Raw genomic sequence first — 17,140 nt, 5'->3', positions numbered from 1 at the left:
TCTGCAAAGTTGCCTCTTTGGGTATCCCCCAAAAAGCTTTTTTAAAGAAAAGAAATGGTGGCAAAGCTGGACTGATAGACTTATGGTAAAATAATATCTTTCTGGTGACCCTACCCTCAAGTCAAGGGAAGAGTTAGAATTAGAAGCCATGCTTGCCATTGGTTCACATATAAACAATTGAAAAAAAGATTTAAACTAGATAAAAAGAGTTATGGGTTTGACTTCGTTAAAAATGAATTGGAAATTTTATTGTGTGGTAGTGATGAATATATTATTGCTAAAGTTTATAAAACATTATTGAAACTGATTTTGGAAAGTGAAAGTAAAACATTGTATGATGATTATTTGGGCAAGGAACTTTGGAAATAATGTTCCATTGCTCGTACAATGGAAGACTACATGGATGAAAGGTTAAAAATGCACACTAAACTATAATTTAAGAGAAAAAATTTATAAGGTAATGTATCGCTAGTATTTAATACTAGACAAGTTATCTAGAATGTATAAAGGTCTTTCAAATGAATGTTGGAAATGTAAATGTAAAGAAGGAATCTTTTACCGTTTATGGTGGACATGGGATAAAGCAAAGAAATCTTGGAGTAGGATTCATATCTTAATACACAAAATTCTTAAAGTGAAGATAAAGATTAAACCAGAAAATTTTCTTTTGGGCTTAATGGAAAAAGACTTGGGAAAAAAATTGGAACTCTGATCTTATATATGTCTATGGAAGCAAGACTACTGTATGCACAAAAATGGAGGGACATTTCGATTCCCACCATGGATGAATGGGTACAGAAGCTGATGGAGTTGACAGAGATGGCTAAATTGACAGTTTTGATCAAAGAAGAGAATAAAAGTATTTTTGTTTCTACTTGGAGACGGCTTCTGGACTTTGTGCTTGAGGTGGAAAAAAAATGAAACTTTGATTTTGTTTTTTACTGATTAGATTGATTTGTCATTATAGAAATGGCTAGTTTATACTATTACGGAAAAGTAAAAAGTTGAGGTTGGATGTTAATGCCTTATTCTACTGCAACAGAGGGAGCCGGAAGTCAATGCCTTTTTTTTTTGCCTCCTCTCTTCCTCACTTTTCTCTTCCCCTTCCCTTCGCCTCTATATACCATGATTTGCTCTTGTATTTTTATATTTTATTCTATAAATTAATAAAAATTTTGATCCAGAATTTTGGTCGTAAGTTGAGGACTACCTATACTGTCTTGAGGCATTGTAGGCATTGTATTTCATGGCCTTTTAACATCTTGTCACACCCATATGTTTTTGTTTATATAATAATTAGGTCAGGGGTGAAATCTACTTACCTTGCCTACCAGTTCGGAAGTGCACGCACCTCCAGGAAGTAGCCAGGAAGTAATGACGACCAGGTGGGTGGCTGGAACACCCGCCGCCATCACTACCAGTTTGGCCGAACTGGTCCGAACTGGTAGCATTTCATCCCTGAGTTAGGTATAACAATTCTTGGCATTGGATGAAATTGTTCTTGTCCACCAAACTAAAGTCCTTAGATAACATAATAAGTTTTGAACATACTGCAATATTATGATTTTTTTTCCTTCAGTTTTAATCCTACTGGAAAAAAATCTGCATAATTAAAAAGACTTTTACCAACTTTACTGCAAAAATATGGCAAAACCCTGTGGTTTTTGCCATATGAGCAACTCATTTAAAGACCGTGGAGTCCTTGATCTCTCACTTAAGGACTTCTGGAACATTATTAGGATGAAAGCTTTATGGATATTTGGATGGATCTCATTCCATAGGGCAGGAAATATTCTGATCCTTTAAGAGACTTTTCCACTTGCATTTACAGTGGCAAAGACATGCCCTAGCAATGTATTTTTTCTGCCATGACATTGTCTCCAGCTTATCTCTTGCCCATTAATGAAAAAGGCTTGTCCTTGGAAAAAAATCTATTGAAATATCTTTATTTTCTGCTAGCTTGGATACTACTTATAGCACCCTGAAGTGTATAAAATCTGTTAGGCTTGTCATCCTATTGCCTTGCAAGAGTTCCATTGATTGCCAGTGTCTTCCTAAAAGCATAAATGCATCTGTAGTGAAAGTAATAAAATTCATGCTAGTTATTCACCAATTCATGATTAAGCAGATAGGACTTCAACTCAGCAGAGAGCTATAGAGTTTCATTCAGAAGCAATTCCATGGATTGTCTATCAGGATTCATACTGCACAAGAGTTTGCCTTGTGCTTTGATAATTAGTACTTGGGGTGATTATCTAGGAACTGTAGGATGTTGGCTAGATTGGTAATTTAAAAAGAATCTTCAAAGAAGGCATTGGCAAGCTGCTAGTTTTATAACACTGCTAAAAAATGCATGGATGTAGTTAAAGAATGCTTATTTTAAATCCAGTTCCTCATGGAATTAATTAAATTAACCTTGAGTTAGAATGCAGTATGGATTATTAGGTACTGGATCTAGTTTTACAGGTTCCACTTCTAAATAATGTGTGGTGTGACTGTGTGGGGGTGTGGCTGGGTTAATTTTCAAGTTAACTTTTTAAAAACTCCTGGTGACTGCCTGAAGAAGTACTAAAGTACCAAGTAGTAATTATCAAAACATAAGTCAAACTCTTGTGCAGTATGAATCCTGGTAGACAATCCATAGAATTGCTTCTGGATGAAACTTTTCACAGTTTTTTTTTTTTGAAAGATAGTCAGAAGTGATTTACCACTGCTTGCTTCCTAGGCTGAGAGAGAGGAACTGGCCCAAGATCACCCAGCTGACTTCGTGTCTAAGGCCGGACTAGAACTCACAACCTTCTGGTTTCTAGCCTTAACCACTATAACAAACTCATGCTAACTAATAGTAATAGTCATTGTTGCAGCAGTTGTGATGATGATGATGATGTAGAAGTCAGTCTACTCCAGAATAACCCTGGATTTATAGTTAAAAACAGAAAACAACAAAGAGAAAAATTAAAGCATCCAGACAACCATGTCCCACATGCCTAAAAACAAACCACTACAGACAGGGCTCCACAAGCATATTATCTGAAGCCTGGGAGACCAGCTGTTTTTTAAGACTTCTAGAATATCGTAAATATGGGATTTGTATGCATCTTATTCCATAAGGTCAGGCATCTCAACCAAGAAGGTATATTTTGGGGGTCCTGACTGATTCTTTTGATTAACAGGATCCAAAGTGCACTGACTACAGTGTGCCAATCTTACTGAGTGGGAAGGAACCATGGGAACAAGGTAGATCCCCAAATAACCTGACCCTATGCCATTAATTTATTTCTGCTTTCATAATAAGCATTACAGCTTGGAAAGTTTCCTACCCAAAAACTAACCATGACAAGAGGTCCTATCTGTTTTCAACCTGCAATTGTTTTTCTTTCTCCACCAAAAGTTTTTAATGTCTGAATGTGTCTTACTACATGAATATGCTACAATCATATCACTGGCTAGCCTGCAGATGTTAGGGCTAATCTCAAAGACCAACTTGCCCCACTGTTTTGGCTACTTAGCATTTTTTGAGGACAGGAATATATGATATTATCCGTCATCCAGCCTACCAGAAAGGCAACTTAGAACTATCCTTTTGTTACAACAAAAGTAGTGTTCTCTGAATTGTGTTGGCTTTTACCCCTCATTATCCAATGTGCACAGTGTGCTTCATTTCATTGCAGGCAAACACCTCTACTCCAATTGGCTACTATGTACTGTAGTAAGGCATGACTCCTGCCCTATGGTCCCAGTGCTGCCTACAACAACCTTCCATCCAAATAACCAAGGAATACTAAAAAGCTGTGGTTTTTTAAAAATTAATTGATGCTATTCCAAAGCCAAACTTTTTACTTTTCCTTACCAGATGAATTTGACAAAGTACTGCTACTTTCTTTTTCAAGGGATAGCAAAAATAGTAAAATTGAAATTTTCTTTACCAGCCTAGGAGGTGTAGAGAAACAGGGCAGTACATTAGTCAAGCTTTGTGATAAATTGATATGGGAAGGCTGCTGAAGCACAGGAACTCTGTGTTGTGACCTAGGCTTACTGAGTCATTAAAACACACGAATAGTTCCAAAAACCTCTTTTATTGCAACAACTGTGAATTACTTTCCTTCACAGCTGAGTCCCAATTAGTTGCAAAAAATCCTTCGGGATAAGACCTTCGGGATAATCACCAACCTTTATCTCTCTTGACACACTGCCAAAGACCTATTTGGCAAAACCACACGGAGTCCAGGATCAAACAGAGATGCCGATTGGGAACAGATTTAACAACGTTGCTTTTCTGCAAAGGGCCCATGTGCCTTTGCTCCTCTTTTAAGCCTTATGAGAGGAGCCAATCATTTCCAGGCCTTACTCCTGAATTGTCCCTTTTGTTTTAACTGTTCTTGCCTTCTGGCAGCTCTGTGCATGCATGCACTAGGAACAGGCTCCTCCTGTTCCTCTGCCTCTCTGATCTCCAACTCTGGAGGCTCCGGAGTTCACACATAACTACCAGATGGCCCTGTCCCCATCTCTGTCTTCAACATAGACCCTTATCTGAGCCTTCCCCAGACTCCAGGACTGGCCCATGTTCCTCCCCAGCCTCCTCACTGTCCGACTCCGCTGCCAGCTCCACAGGTTGCTGGCAGACCACAACACTCTGGACCAAGATGGTTTAAGATGCATTCCTAGCCAATTTACAGATAGGAAAAAAAGGAGTTGAAGGACTCATCCTGCTTTAGCTTGGTGACTTTAGCCCAGTCATTCTCTCTCAGTCCAACCTACCCACAAGGTTGGATTTTTTTAAATTTTCTTTATTTTTTTTAAAAAAATTGATTTATATGCCGCCCTTCTCCGGAGACTCAGGGTGGCTTACAATGCATTAAGCAATAGCCTTCATCCTTTTGTATATTTATACAAAGTCAGCTTATTGCCCCCACAATCCGGGTCCTCATTTAATCTACCTTAGAAAGGATGGAAAGCTGAGTCAACCTTGAGCCTGGTGAGATTCGAACTTACAGTAATTGCAGACAGCTGGTGTTAATCACAATGCTTTTAGTCTGCCGAGCCACCAGGCCCCTTTGTTGTTGTGGGAAAATAAGAGGAAGATGTATTGCAGGGGTGTCAAACTCAAGGCCCCGGGGCCTTGGGAATGCTTAGATCTGGCCCACGGTGCCGCCCTGGAAACAGTGAAGAAGCAGCCTGCAGTGCCTCTGGCAGTGAAAACAGAGCTCAGGAGGACTGCATGTGGCTGTCCTGAGCTCTGTTTTCCCTACCAGAGGGTTGCAGGAGGCTGTCACAGTCAAAAATGGAGCTCTGAAGCCCGTTTTTGCTGGCAAAATGCTTGGGCCACCACAGGTGCCTCCGACATGAGTGATGTCGAGCTAGCCATGCCCACCCCAGCAATGCCCATCCCAGCCACTCCCACTCCGGCCTCCTGAGGTCAAACACAACCCTGATGCAGCCCTCAATGAAATCAAGTTTGACACCCTTGATATATTGGATATGTTCATTGTTCTGAGCTACTTGAAAAAAAATACTAAAGGCTGTATACAAACAAAAAAACCAACCAAAAAACTGTAATTCTAACCATCTAATCAAAGGACAAATAAATACATTTTAATTGTTATTAATATTTTATTAGGTCTTTCATTTAATATTTACTTGCTGCTTTTCAAAGTGTCTGATTTATCTCATCAAAGCTACGGTTATGAAAACTCTACAGTCAACCATTATGAATAAGAAACCTATGGAGACGTCATATTGCAATGTGCAATATGCCTCTGTGTGGGTTGAATATAGCCCTTAAATCTTCTCTATTGGGCATGGAAGCCCTCAAAGAAGACACCTCCAGAAGCTTCTCTGGTTTTCCAAAGCATTATATCCTTGGAAAAAATAATTCCTACCTGCTTTCTCTTTCGCTGTATTTATATGATAGTCCAATTCACAAATAGTCTGCCTTTTTAACTTACATCTTACTTCTATAATTCTAATCTATGCAATTTGCTTGTAATTCAGTGTGGATGTGAACTCAGAAAATTAAATGGAATAAGTTGTTTCCTGTAAACTTAGCCATGGAGGAATTATCTTCTTTTATTTTGTAGTGGCATTCTAACACTCATCTTAATGTGGGGAAGGATGGGGGAAGGGTTTCACAGCTTCATGAAATTGTACCCTCTAATGGTATTTGTACATTAAACTAAAATGTTGTTCTCTGGTCTATGCTGTAAGCGATGTGCAAGCTTAACCCAACCTTTGGGTTAATTCAGCAAATTATAGTTCATTTGCATGTTGTAGATTGTAGGCAATATTGTCTGAATATCCCTGGATATGCATCACACGTAGCCAGCATGTGATGCATCCAGCCCACAAGCCGTGAGATTGACACCCCTACTTTAGAGTCATTGGAAACTGCCTTATTCCAAGTTACAGCTATTTTGCTATGGAGTTTTCCACTGACCTAAGGTTTTTGTGTGTGTATATATAATACAAGGTCCTGTGGTTATTCAGTGCAGGTTCCAGGACTAGTTAAAATAAAGAATGAGAAAGGGAACACAAAACCTGCAAACAATTTATGCAAAGAACAACAAAAAATTTGGAATCAGCATTTTGGATATTGAAAATACAAAAAAAAAAGGCATCTTTATATAACTTGGTCAAAGTGAAGTGTGGGAAATGTCATATTTGCCTTTTTGGAAGTAAGTCCAATGGCATTCCATAGGGCACTCATTTAAATGAACTTCCATCGAAATGAGTAATACAGGACATGTGCCTAGAGGGACAAGCTTTTTTGTACGCTTGCTTTTCCCTATTTTCCCATGTTAGTTTTCCAAACACCCCCATTGTTTAGGTTTTCCAGCTTGGCACAGGGAAACAGCCAGATGTTTCCTTAGAAAATCTGTTTCCTGTGGAACTCTGGAACTCTCACCATGGTTGGTATTTCCATTGTAACAAAAGGAGAGGTACACATCCTGCCTCTAATAGCTTTCTTCTCTTCACTCTGCCACTCCTCACAACTCATTTCATATTCCCTTCATGGATGGAAGACATTTTACACGCAAACGTCTTTGCATAGTGTGAACAGGTATGCCAATCCCAGATTAAATTTTTCAAGTGGATTTTTTCCACCCAGTCATAACTCTTCTATATCTGAGTAGTTCAAAATTCCATGTAGCAGGAACGGATTCTTTTTGTGTCTGTGTTTTCTGTTAGAGCTCTTTTAGCAAATTTGGGCATGGCATGAAGACACACAAAGAAAGGTTGGCTGGCTTTCCATGAATGTGGAAGGCCTCATTTTGGTTTGAAGCAATAAAAACTAGAAAGGGAGGGGGCAATTTTTGTGGCATATAGATTTGAACAAATACTGCTGATGAATTAAAATCCTTTAAATAGTTCCTAGGCGCTTGAGGCGAGCTGCCTGCAGAAGAAACAGCTACTTTAGAGAAATCAGGAAAAATTCATATTAAAAAAAGCTATATTGTCGTAATCTTATTTTATTTTCTTACACACAAACACAGGGAGAGAAAGAGAGAGAGAGAAATTCACACTTTCTTTTTTCTCCAACCCAGCAATGCCAGCAATCAACATAGATGACCTAAGTGAGAAGGATAAATTGAAAATGGAAGTAGAACAACTCCGAAAAGAAGTCAAATTGGAAAGGCAACCTGTAAGTAGTTCACTCTAATGATTTTCTCTCTTAAATTCTGAAGAATGTTTTAAGAACAGGATTTCAGTGCTTTCAATGGCTGTGTGCGTGTGTTGAAAAAAAATATCTGTTTTGCAATATATTCCATGTGGATTATAAATGCATTGGGATTGAGTTGCTTCACTTAAGGAAGCAAATATTATCTCCTAGTAGGTTTATTGCACATTTTCTTTTGATAACGCTATAAACAGGATTTTATAGACTAACCCCCCACCCCCAATCTCTCTCAAGCAAAATAAATAGAGATTATAGTTGGGTTGGGTTTGTATTCCATTTTTAAAAGGATCAGCCTGATGCCATTCAAAAGTTCTTAAAATTTACAGTGGCAGGTTTATTTAGCTTTTAGAAGTATTAGAAGAATTCTTGTTAATTTTTTTTCATATCAGGGCTACATTTGATGTACAAGTTGCTTTTTGTCCTCTTATTTTTATTGATGTCGTTCTGATATTTGTTTTTAAAATATCACCGGATAAATTATCTGTTAATTATAACTGGATCTTGCAACAAGACATAACTGGGTTGATTGCTCATCTTTACTTTTCTAATTCATTTCTTCTCTCATTTGCTCTATTTCTAACAATTTCTTACTGTATTCTCTGTAGTCAGATAGCAGGCTGTGCCCAATGAGTACAATTAGACTTCATTGAGATTATTCTTTTTGAGTTATTCTTTTTTTTTTCTTTCATTTTTAAATTAAGCCATGCCTATGAGAAGCCAAGTTGGTGGCCTAATTTATGTATTATTATATTTCATAAGTAGGGTTGCCAGGTCTGCTTCCAAAAAATAGCGGACAAGCTGTGTGTGTGTGTGTGTGTGTGTGTGTGGTTAAGTAGTAAATTTTTTTTAAAAAAATTACAATTAAATTATATATTTTCTTACAAACATTTTAACACGTATTAAAATAATCACTTCAAAACTTTACTTAAAATTCAAAACATCAAATATATTATAATAATATGTAAAATATTAAATTACATTTTACTTTGCTGTCGTGTGTATTTTTTATTTGACTGCGCAGCTTTGATCAATTCTTTGTGTTTAAGGAATAATTCTTTAATTTCAGTACAACGTTGAGAAATATTAAAAAATATACAATCATAAAGCTTTTGAATAAAAAAAATGTCCACTATTTTGTGAAAAAAAATAGTGAACATAATGTGAAAAAAGCGGACTGTCCGCTCAAATAGTGGTCACCTGGCAACCTTATTCATAAGCAAGATTGGGACTTTTAGCATTTTTTTATTTTGGGCACTAAAATGCCTAGAAATGTCTCTGCTGGTAATAGCATTTTCATCCTTATAGGAGTGTTTTGTTTACCCATAATTAGTCTATAGCTGATTTATTATTATATTTTACAATACAGAATGGGACTTTTTTTGGGGGTGTGGGGACAAAATTCCCTGAGCTCTTTCTACTGATTCTCACAGCTTTCTCCTCCCTACCTGTAATCCCAACCACAGCCTGGGAATGACTGACTGTGGAGAATGTCTGTTCAACATTCATGGCAAAATGGATGACACAATCACAGCTTAAAGAAAACCCATAATTATCAGGAAAGGAAAGAAGCGTGAACAGGCTAATTATGGGTTATATAAGCAGAGAGTTAATTTTGGGGTGTTTTATAGCTTAAATATAAGACTTAAGGGGCCAAGTTATAGAACAGCATGGAAGAAATGAATCGTCAAACGGCGGAAAAAGTATTCTGAGCACTATTCAGAATTGTGATTCCTATGCTAGATAATTTCCATGACATAAAAATGAGGCATTTACCTGAGTAGGAAATTGTTTCCAGAAATCTGGACAATTGTGTGTTTCTTGAACATGTAATAAAATGGATAAGTATAGCATCACTAGTGCATTAGCAGAAATGACAAATTTATAAAGTTAACTCAATGGCAATGTAAGTATCAGAATGTATTAAATATATGTTAACATTGTATTTAGTATTTGTACTGTTTTTGAATGATACACAATTGCTGATACTGTATTTACAGAGCTACCCATAATTCCAAATAAAAAATCTGCTTTATATTCAGATAGGACAGATTCTATTTCTCAACTTAAAAGTAACATATTTATCTTAACAATGTATTATACATTTATTTTAAATATTATTTTTATTTGATTTATATTAATCTATTCTTCTCTAGAATTTAATTTAATTTAATTTAATTAATTCAATTTATATGCCGCCCTCTCCAAAGACTCAAGGCGGCTCACAATGCATTTTAAAAAATCATTATAAAAAACATTTAAAAATTAAAAACATTAAAAACTCATTCACACCATTCATGGCCGGATCTCGCCAGATCATAAGAGCGAGATCAACAGCCCCAGGCCTGCCGGAAAAGCCAGCTCTTCACCGCTTTTCGGAAGGCCAATAGGGTGGGGATGGTCTGGACCTCAGGAGGTAACTGGTTCCAGAGAGCTGGGGCAGCCACAGAGAAGGCCCTCCCCTGCAGGCCCGCCAGCCGGCATTGTTTAGCTGACGGGACCTGGAGGAGACCAACTCTGTGGGATCTTACCGGTCGCTGGGAGCTATGCGGCAGAAGGTGGTCTTGAAGATAACCTGGCCCTGAGCCATGTAGGGCTTTAAAGATAATAACCAACACCTTAATTGTGACCGGAGACTAATAGGGAGCCAATGCAGCTCGCGGAGAATTGGTGTAATGTGGGTGTACCTAGGTGCACCCACGACAGCTCGCACGGCTGTGTTCTGGACCAACTGTAGTCTCCGAACACTTTTTAAGGGTAGCCCCATGTAGAGCGCGTTGCAATAATCTAACCGTGAGGTGACAAGGGCATGAGTGACTGTGAGGAGAGCCTCCTGATTCAAGTAGGGTCGCAATTGATGCACCAGGCGAACCTGTGCAAAAGTTCCCCTAGTCACAGCTGTCAGATGTTGCTCTAATCTTAACTGTGAGTCTAGGAGGACACCCAAATTGCGAGCCCGATCTGAGGGGGACAATTTCTCCCCCACCCACCAGAACCAAGGAGAAGGTTTAGAAGAAACTTTAACCTTGCTTTTCCTTCTCTCCTAATCTTTAAAAATATCAACAATGAAATGTAAACATCTACAAACAACATATAAACATATAACAATAAACATTTTAAAAACAGCAGTTTGATCTTGGTACATTATCCCATAAATTCCTATGTGAACTGATATTTATATTTATTCAACAGAGTAAAATATGTCTTTAAGCATTGTGTTAAAAAATTGTTTGGGGGCATACAGTAGATCTCCTCTAATTGGGAAGATTTTTTCATTGAAAGGAGTTTTAATTGGCTTTGGAATAAAGCACTTTCGAGATTTTATCTCTGATATCATCCAATTTATTCAGTCGCGTTGGTGGATGATCTCTGGAGGGCTCGGGACAGGGACTGCTCCTCTGTCCTAGTCCTATTAGATCTCTCAGCGGCTTTTGATACCATCGACCATGGTATCATGCTGCAGTGGTTGAGGGGGTTAGGAATAGGGGGCACCATTCTGCGGTGGTTCTCCTCCTTCCTCTCCGACCGCTTGCAGTTTGTGTTGGCAGGGGGGCAGAGGCGTCTCGCATGGGGAGTGCCGCAAGGGTCGGTCCTCTCGCCCCTCCTGTTCAACATTTATGTGAAGCCGCTGGGTGAGATCATCCGTGGTTTTGGGGTGAAGTGTCATCTGTACGCTGATGATACTCAGCTGTACATCTCCACCCCCAACGATGCCCTTGATGGGATGTCTCGCTGCCTGGAGGCCATGCGGGTCTGGATGGGGAGGAACAGGCTCAGACTCAACCCCTCCAAGACCGAGTGCTGTGGCTTCCGGCGCCCCGATATAGTCAGCAGGTGCCATCGCTGACTATTGGGGGTGAATCTTTGCCCCCCACGGAGAGGGCTTGCAATCTGGGTGTCCTCCTGGACGCACGGCTGTCTTTAGAAGAGCATATGACGGCTGTGGCCAGGGGGGCCTTTTATCAGGTTCGCCTGATCCTCCAGTTGCAGCCCTTTCTGGACTGGGACGCCTTGCGCACGGTCACTCACGCCCTTGTTACCTCCCGGTTGGACTATTGTAATGCTCTCTACATGGGGCTCCCCTTGAAGAGCACTCGGAGGCTCCAGCTGGTTCAGAATGCGGCCGCGGGTGGTTATGGTCGCAACTCGTTGTGCCCACGTGACACCCCTCCTGCGCGAGCTGCACTGGCTCCCAGTGGTCTTCCGGGTGCGATTCAAGGTGTTGGTTACCACCTTTAAAGCGCTCCATGGCATAGGACCCGGGTACCTTCGAGACCGTCTTCTGCCACCAATAGCCTCCCACCGACCAGTCCGCTCCCACAGAGAGGGTCTCCTCAGGGTGCCATCGGCCAAGTTATGTCGACTGGTGACACCCAGGGGGAGGGCCTTCTCTGTGGGAGTCCCAGCCCTGTGGAATGAACTGCTCCCGGAAATACGTAAGATCTCTGACCTCTGGGTGTTTCACTGCACACTGAAGACCCTGTTGTTCTGCCAGGCCGGGCTATCAACATAATAGTTTTAAATTGGGGTATTTTAAATTTCTGGGGTTTTAATTGAGCCAAATTTATTTAATCATTTTAAATTTTTATTGCTGTTTTGTCTTGTGTTTTTAAATAGGCTGTACACTGCCCTGAGTCCTTTGGGAGAAGGGCGGTATAGAAATAAAATTATTATTATTATTATTATTATTATTATTATTATTATTATTATTCAATTTTTTTCAAATAAAAGATTATCCAATCATTTCCACTGATGGATTTGAATTGAACAAAGTTGGTTTAAGGCAACTTCATACAGTAAACAGTCAGTCTTAGTCAGTCTTAGGTGAAGAGGTTATAAATAAAATTTTAGAATAGCCATTGTTCATATAATAATGATTATATTATGGCAAGAATGTATATTCTTCCATTTAATTTCTATTTAATTTATATATTTAATGCAAATATAGTGACAGTGATCTGAATTCTGTATGCCACTTTTTGTACAGGAATCATTCATATTATGTACAGCATATATTGTCAACATGCCAAAACACCATAATTAGAATTTTAACTAGAATGCCTCTACAGAGAGTATTATCCTACTTTTGTATAATTCTTATTTACAAATTTATATGTCAGTTTCCAAGTCTTGTTTTCAAGTCATCAAAATGACTTGAACTTTTAGTATCTTAGACTACCCTATCATATCTTTGTACGCCATATGATTTTCGCCATTCCTAAATCATAACGCTATATATACTGTATATCTCTTGTGGGCAAAAATGATCAGCATGAAATGTATCCCCATTGCTGATATATAGTCTAGTTCTGTGGCTTTATCAATGCCACTAGTTATTGCCAGGCACCTGAATTCCTACAAAGGTAATTGACGACAAAGCTTATAGGCTGTGCTTATATGGAAAAATACTGCTTACTTCCATCCTTACAGAACAGCAAGAGAGTTTTATCCAGCACATGGGGAAAAGAATGCTGTTCATTTTATTATGCAACAATTAATTATAAACATTATTCTGGGATACAGTATTTCATAAATACCCAGTATGCATATGTTATGCTTCTTATGATACATAACAAGCAGTGGTGAAATCCAATTTTTTTTATTACCGGTTCTGTGGGCGTGGCTTGGTGGACATGGTGTGACTTGGTGGGCGTGGCTTGTGGACATGGCAGGGGAAGGATACTGCAAAATCCCCATTCCCTCCCCACTCCTGGGGGAAGGATATTGCAAAATCCCCATTCCCTCCACACTCTAGGGCCAGCCAGAGGTGGTATTTGCCAGTTCTCCGAACTACTCCAAATTTCTGCTACAGGTTCTCCAGAACCTGTCAGAACCTGCTGGATTTCACCCCTGATAACAAGTCCTTCTCTTCCTCAGTTTCAAAAACTCTGCATATCAAAGGAATCTTTCCTACCTCTACAAAAGAGATTTAAATATGTTTTTCTCTTTTTTTTCCTTAAGGTGTCTAAGTGTTCTGAAGAAATTAAAAATTATATTGAAGAAAGATTGGGAGAAGACCCTCTAGTGAAAGGCATTCCTGAAGAGAAGAATCCTTTTAAAGAGAAAGGAGGATGTGTAATTGCATAGAAGAATGCAGATAATTTTGAAACTGGGGAAAATAACCTACCATAGTATAGCTAGTTAATTTAAAGCTCAGGTATCTTATTGTACAAATTAAGAGTTTTTTTTTTTTTAAAAAATAAGAAAACAAATGATTGTTTTGTTATTTCCTGAAAACAGTTTTTGCTTACCATATTATTAAATTTCTTTTAAGAGGCTGTTTTGTGTTCTTAATTTCTTGCATTCACTGGTTGAAATTATTATTAACCACAGTATAATTTTGGTTAAAAAAAATCTTAATGAAACAATATGAACTCTTCCCTTCAGAATATAGGATTTTAGTCCAAATGTCCTCATGTCAATGAATATATGCAATGAAATTTCATTTTAATGTATGCCGATTAGTGTACATTCAAAGTAACAATAAAGTTATTCTAAGTCTAAGGCTCTAAGTCTAAGTCAAAGGTTGTTAATCTCCAACTCTCATTAGCCATTGTAGGAGGTTAGCACCCACCCCTTTCCTGGAAGAGTGAAATATTTTGGGAAATATTAAAAAGGCAGAATATTGTATTTCCCTGGATGAGAAATGGATAAGCATGTTTTGAAGCAGCTCCCATCTTCCTGCCCCCACCCTTTGTCAATGGGCCATTAAGGCCTGGGCCAGTCTATTCTACATAACAAAGGCCTACCTCCTTCAGACAGAGCCATAGCAGGAATTGCCAAAGATCCAACAAAGATAGGATTAGCCCTCTACACAATAGCAGCAGAAACTCACCACATGTGACCTGGGAAGCATGTGACCTGGGAAGCACAAGTGACCATCAGCCAGCAAGGCTAGCTAAGATCCCCAGCCCCTGGCAGTCTGACAACCAATCAGGATACTGTTTGGGACCCCAGGAAATGCAAAGCCAGAGAGAGCATAAAAACCCGAGAATTTGCTGTATCTGCCCCTTTTCTGTTCAGGAACTCAAGCCATTTGATCCTGTCCACCATTAAACCATCTTTCCAAGCAGTCTTCATGTTTCCAGTGTCTTTTTCCCCACTTGGAGCAGAACCCAGAAGGATGTTTCTTCCTACACCTTCATGTACGACACCCAGGGGGAGGGCCTTCTCTGTGGGAGCTCCTGCCCTTTGGAATGAACTGCCCCCAGAAATTCGTAAGATCTCTGATCTCCGTGTATTTCGCTGTGCCCTCAAAATCTTGTTCCGCCAGGCCGGGCTATCAATGTAAATATTTTAATTGGTTTTTAAATATGGGATTTTAAATTTGGGGGTTTTATAATTGAACCTATTATTTAATAATTTTAATTATTTTTAAATTTTGTCTGTCTTTGTGCTTTTAATCAGGCTGTACACCGTCCTGAGTCCTTCGGGAGAAGGGCAGTATAGAAATAAAATTAATAAATAAATAATAAATAAATAATGATTGGTCCTGCATAATCTAATTCAGCAACACCTGGAAGATCATAGATTTCCCATTCCTAAAACAGGTCCTCAACTTACAACCATTGTTTAGCAACTATTACAACAGCATTAATAAAAGTGATTTATAACCAATTGGGTATATCCTTATAATCATTGCAGCATCTGCCTAGTCACCGGATCAAAATCCCAATAGTATATATTTTCAACTGTGGTAGTGTCCCAGGATCATATGATCACCATTTGTGACTTTCCCAGCTGACTTCTCACAAGCAGAGTCAATGAGGGAAGCCAGATTCACTTAGCAGTCACATGATTCATTTAACAATTGCAGTGATTCACTGAATAGCTGTGGTGATTCATCTAACAACTAGTGGGGGGGGAGGGAAGAGTGAAAAACTGTGTATGCCTCACTTCACAATGCCTCACTTCACAATCACTGTGTTCAGCAACAGAAATTCTGTTGAAGTTGAAGTTATAAATTGAGGAATATCTAGAAGTAGTACTGTGCAAATCTAAACGAGAACAAGTAACTTATTTATTAATGCTATAGTTTTACATGTGAAGAACATCTTTAAGATGGATGATAAAGTTTGATGAATCAGTTCCCAATTTAGCAATAGAGAAAACAGACTTTGAAAAATGGGATTCTTGAGTTTCCAGGTTTCTTATAGTGCCTCAATAATTCAAGATGTAGTCTGACCATGATAGATACTAGCTCTATTCTTAAATAAGCCGCAAGTATACTTGGAGAGTTTCAGATCTCAGTTTTATACAAATCTGGGTTAGCACCTTGCTTTAAAATATATTAAGTGCAGGATCTAGGGTTAAAAGCTTGGTGGAATAGAGTGATTTTTGCTACTTATACCAAGTAGCAATACCAAGAGGGAAGGATTAGATAGAAACGTAGGGCTACAATTCCAAAATATGGAGGTCCATTTTTTTTTACTACTGGTTCTGTGGGTATGGCTTGGTGGGCGTGGTGTGACTTGGTGGGCGTGGCAGGGGAAGGATATTGCAAAATCTCCATTCCCACCCCACTCCAGGGGAAGGATACTGCAAAATCCCCATTCCCTCTCTACTCCAGGGAAAGGATATTGCAAAATATCCATTCCCACCCCATTCCTGGGGCCAGCCAGAGGTGGTATATATATATATGTGTGTGTGTTTTTCTTCTAGCCAGGTTTTCCCTACTTAACCAAGGTTTTTCTGCAGCACCAGCTCAGTAGAATCACATCCACTCGATTCTGGGCTTTTTTCCTTTTCTAACAGCTAGCAAGCTCTTCCTGCTAGGTGGGAGACCTATATAGATCTATTTCTAGCTCGTTTGCTTTCATCAGTAGGCCACACCCATATCTTATGTATCCTCCCTGTAAAGGTATAGTATCTATTTTCTTATACATACATACATACATACATACATACATACATACATACATACATACATACATCAATATAGTATTTAGGCTTCTAAATTAAAATTATAGCTGTAAAAATCAATTTATGTTATTGAGATGAAGCAGCCCATTATTCCCATAATATCCATCCTGATTAGAATTTATAGACATTGTAGCATAACTGGAAGGTGTAAGGTGGGGTGATATTGATTAACCCCTTTATCAATTCATTACAAATGTAATTAACTGCAGCGTTTAATTTGAACATTTTAAAAAAACATTCTTTTTAGTAGAATCCAAAGTTGGCAGATAGATAATAAAGCAGATTTCCTGTAAAATTCTAAGAACTCAACTATCATCTTTCCAGGGAAAACATTCAGGAAAATTCGAAAACTTGTGCCCTATTTTACTTCTTTCTGAGAGATGCTTATATAATTGGCTAACTCTCCGCTGTCAGTGATTGTTCTGCATATCTCTACATAAACTATTGTGGAGTATTTTAAAGACAAAGCTCGGTATAACTCCTTGGTAGTAACAAAACATCTGCAGGCGGAGAATTATCCGCTGTTATTAATTGCCCTTTTCGAAC

The 17,140-nt window shown here is 38.7% G+C and overlaps 1 protein-coding gene across 1 annotated transcript; it reads left to right on the top strand.

The window, feature by feature from the left end:
• The first annotated feature begins 6,918 nt into the window (after positions 1 to 6,918).
• Positions 6,919 to 13,950, top strand: LOC117655077 (guanine nucleotide-binding protein G(I)/G(S)/G(O) subunit gamma-11). Its single transcript, XM_034402145.3, has 3 exons — positions 6,919 to 7,057; positions 7,542 to 7,639; positions 13,634 to 13,950. Exons 2-3 carry the CDS (start codon positions 7,544 to 7,546, stop codon positions 13,757 to 13,759), a joined length of 222 nt encoding a protein of 73 aa, XP_034258036.1. The 5' UTR covers positions 6,919 to 7,057; positions 7,542 to 7,543; the 3' UTR covers positions 13,760 to 13,950.
• Positions 13,951 to 17,140: the final 3,190 nt, after the last annotated feature.

The sequence above is a fragment of the Pantherophis guttatus genome, chromosome 4 (assembly GCF_059756535.1).
Source record: "Pantherophis guttatus breed Tessera chromosome 4, ASM5975653v1, whole genome shotgun sequence".
Classification (NCBI taxonomy): Eukaryota; Metazoa; Chordata; class Lepidosauria; order Squamata; family Colubridae; genus Pantherophis; species Pantherophis guttatus.
The sequence above is the reverse complement of the archived record's forward strand: the minus strand, read 5'-3'. Positions and strand labels throughout refer to the sequence as shown.

Bases quoted from the DNA above. Each gene is read 5' to 3' on its own strand.
- LOC117655077 (XM_034402145.3), top strand. From the start codon at position 7,544: ATGCCAGCAATCAACATAGATGACCTAAGTGAGAAGGATAAATTGAAA. The intron at 7,640-13,633 runs GTAAGTAGTTCA...TTTTTCCTTAAG, and splicing joins TCAAATTGGAAAGGCAACCT to GTGTCTAAGTGTTCTGAAGA.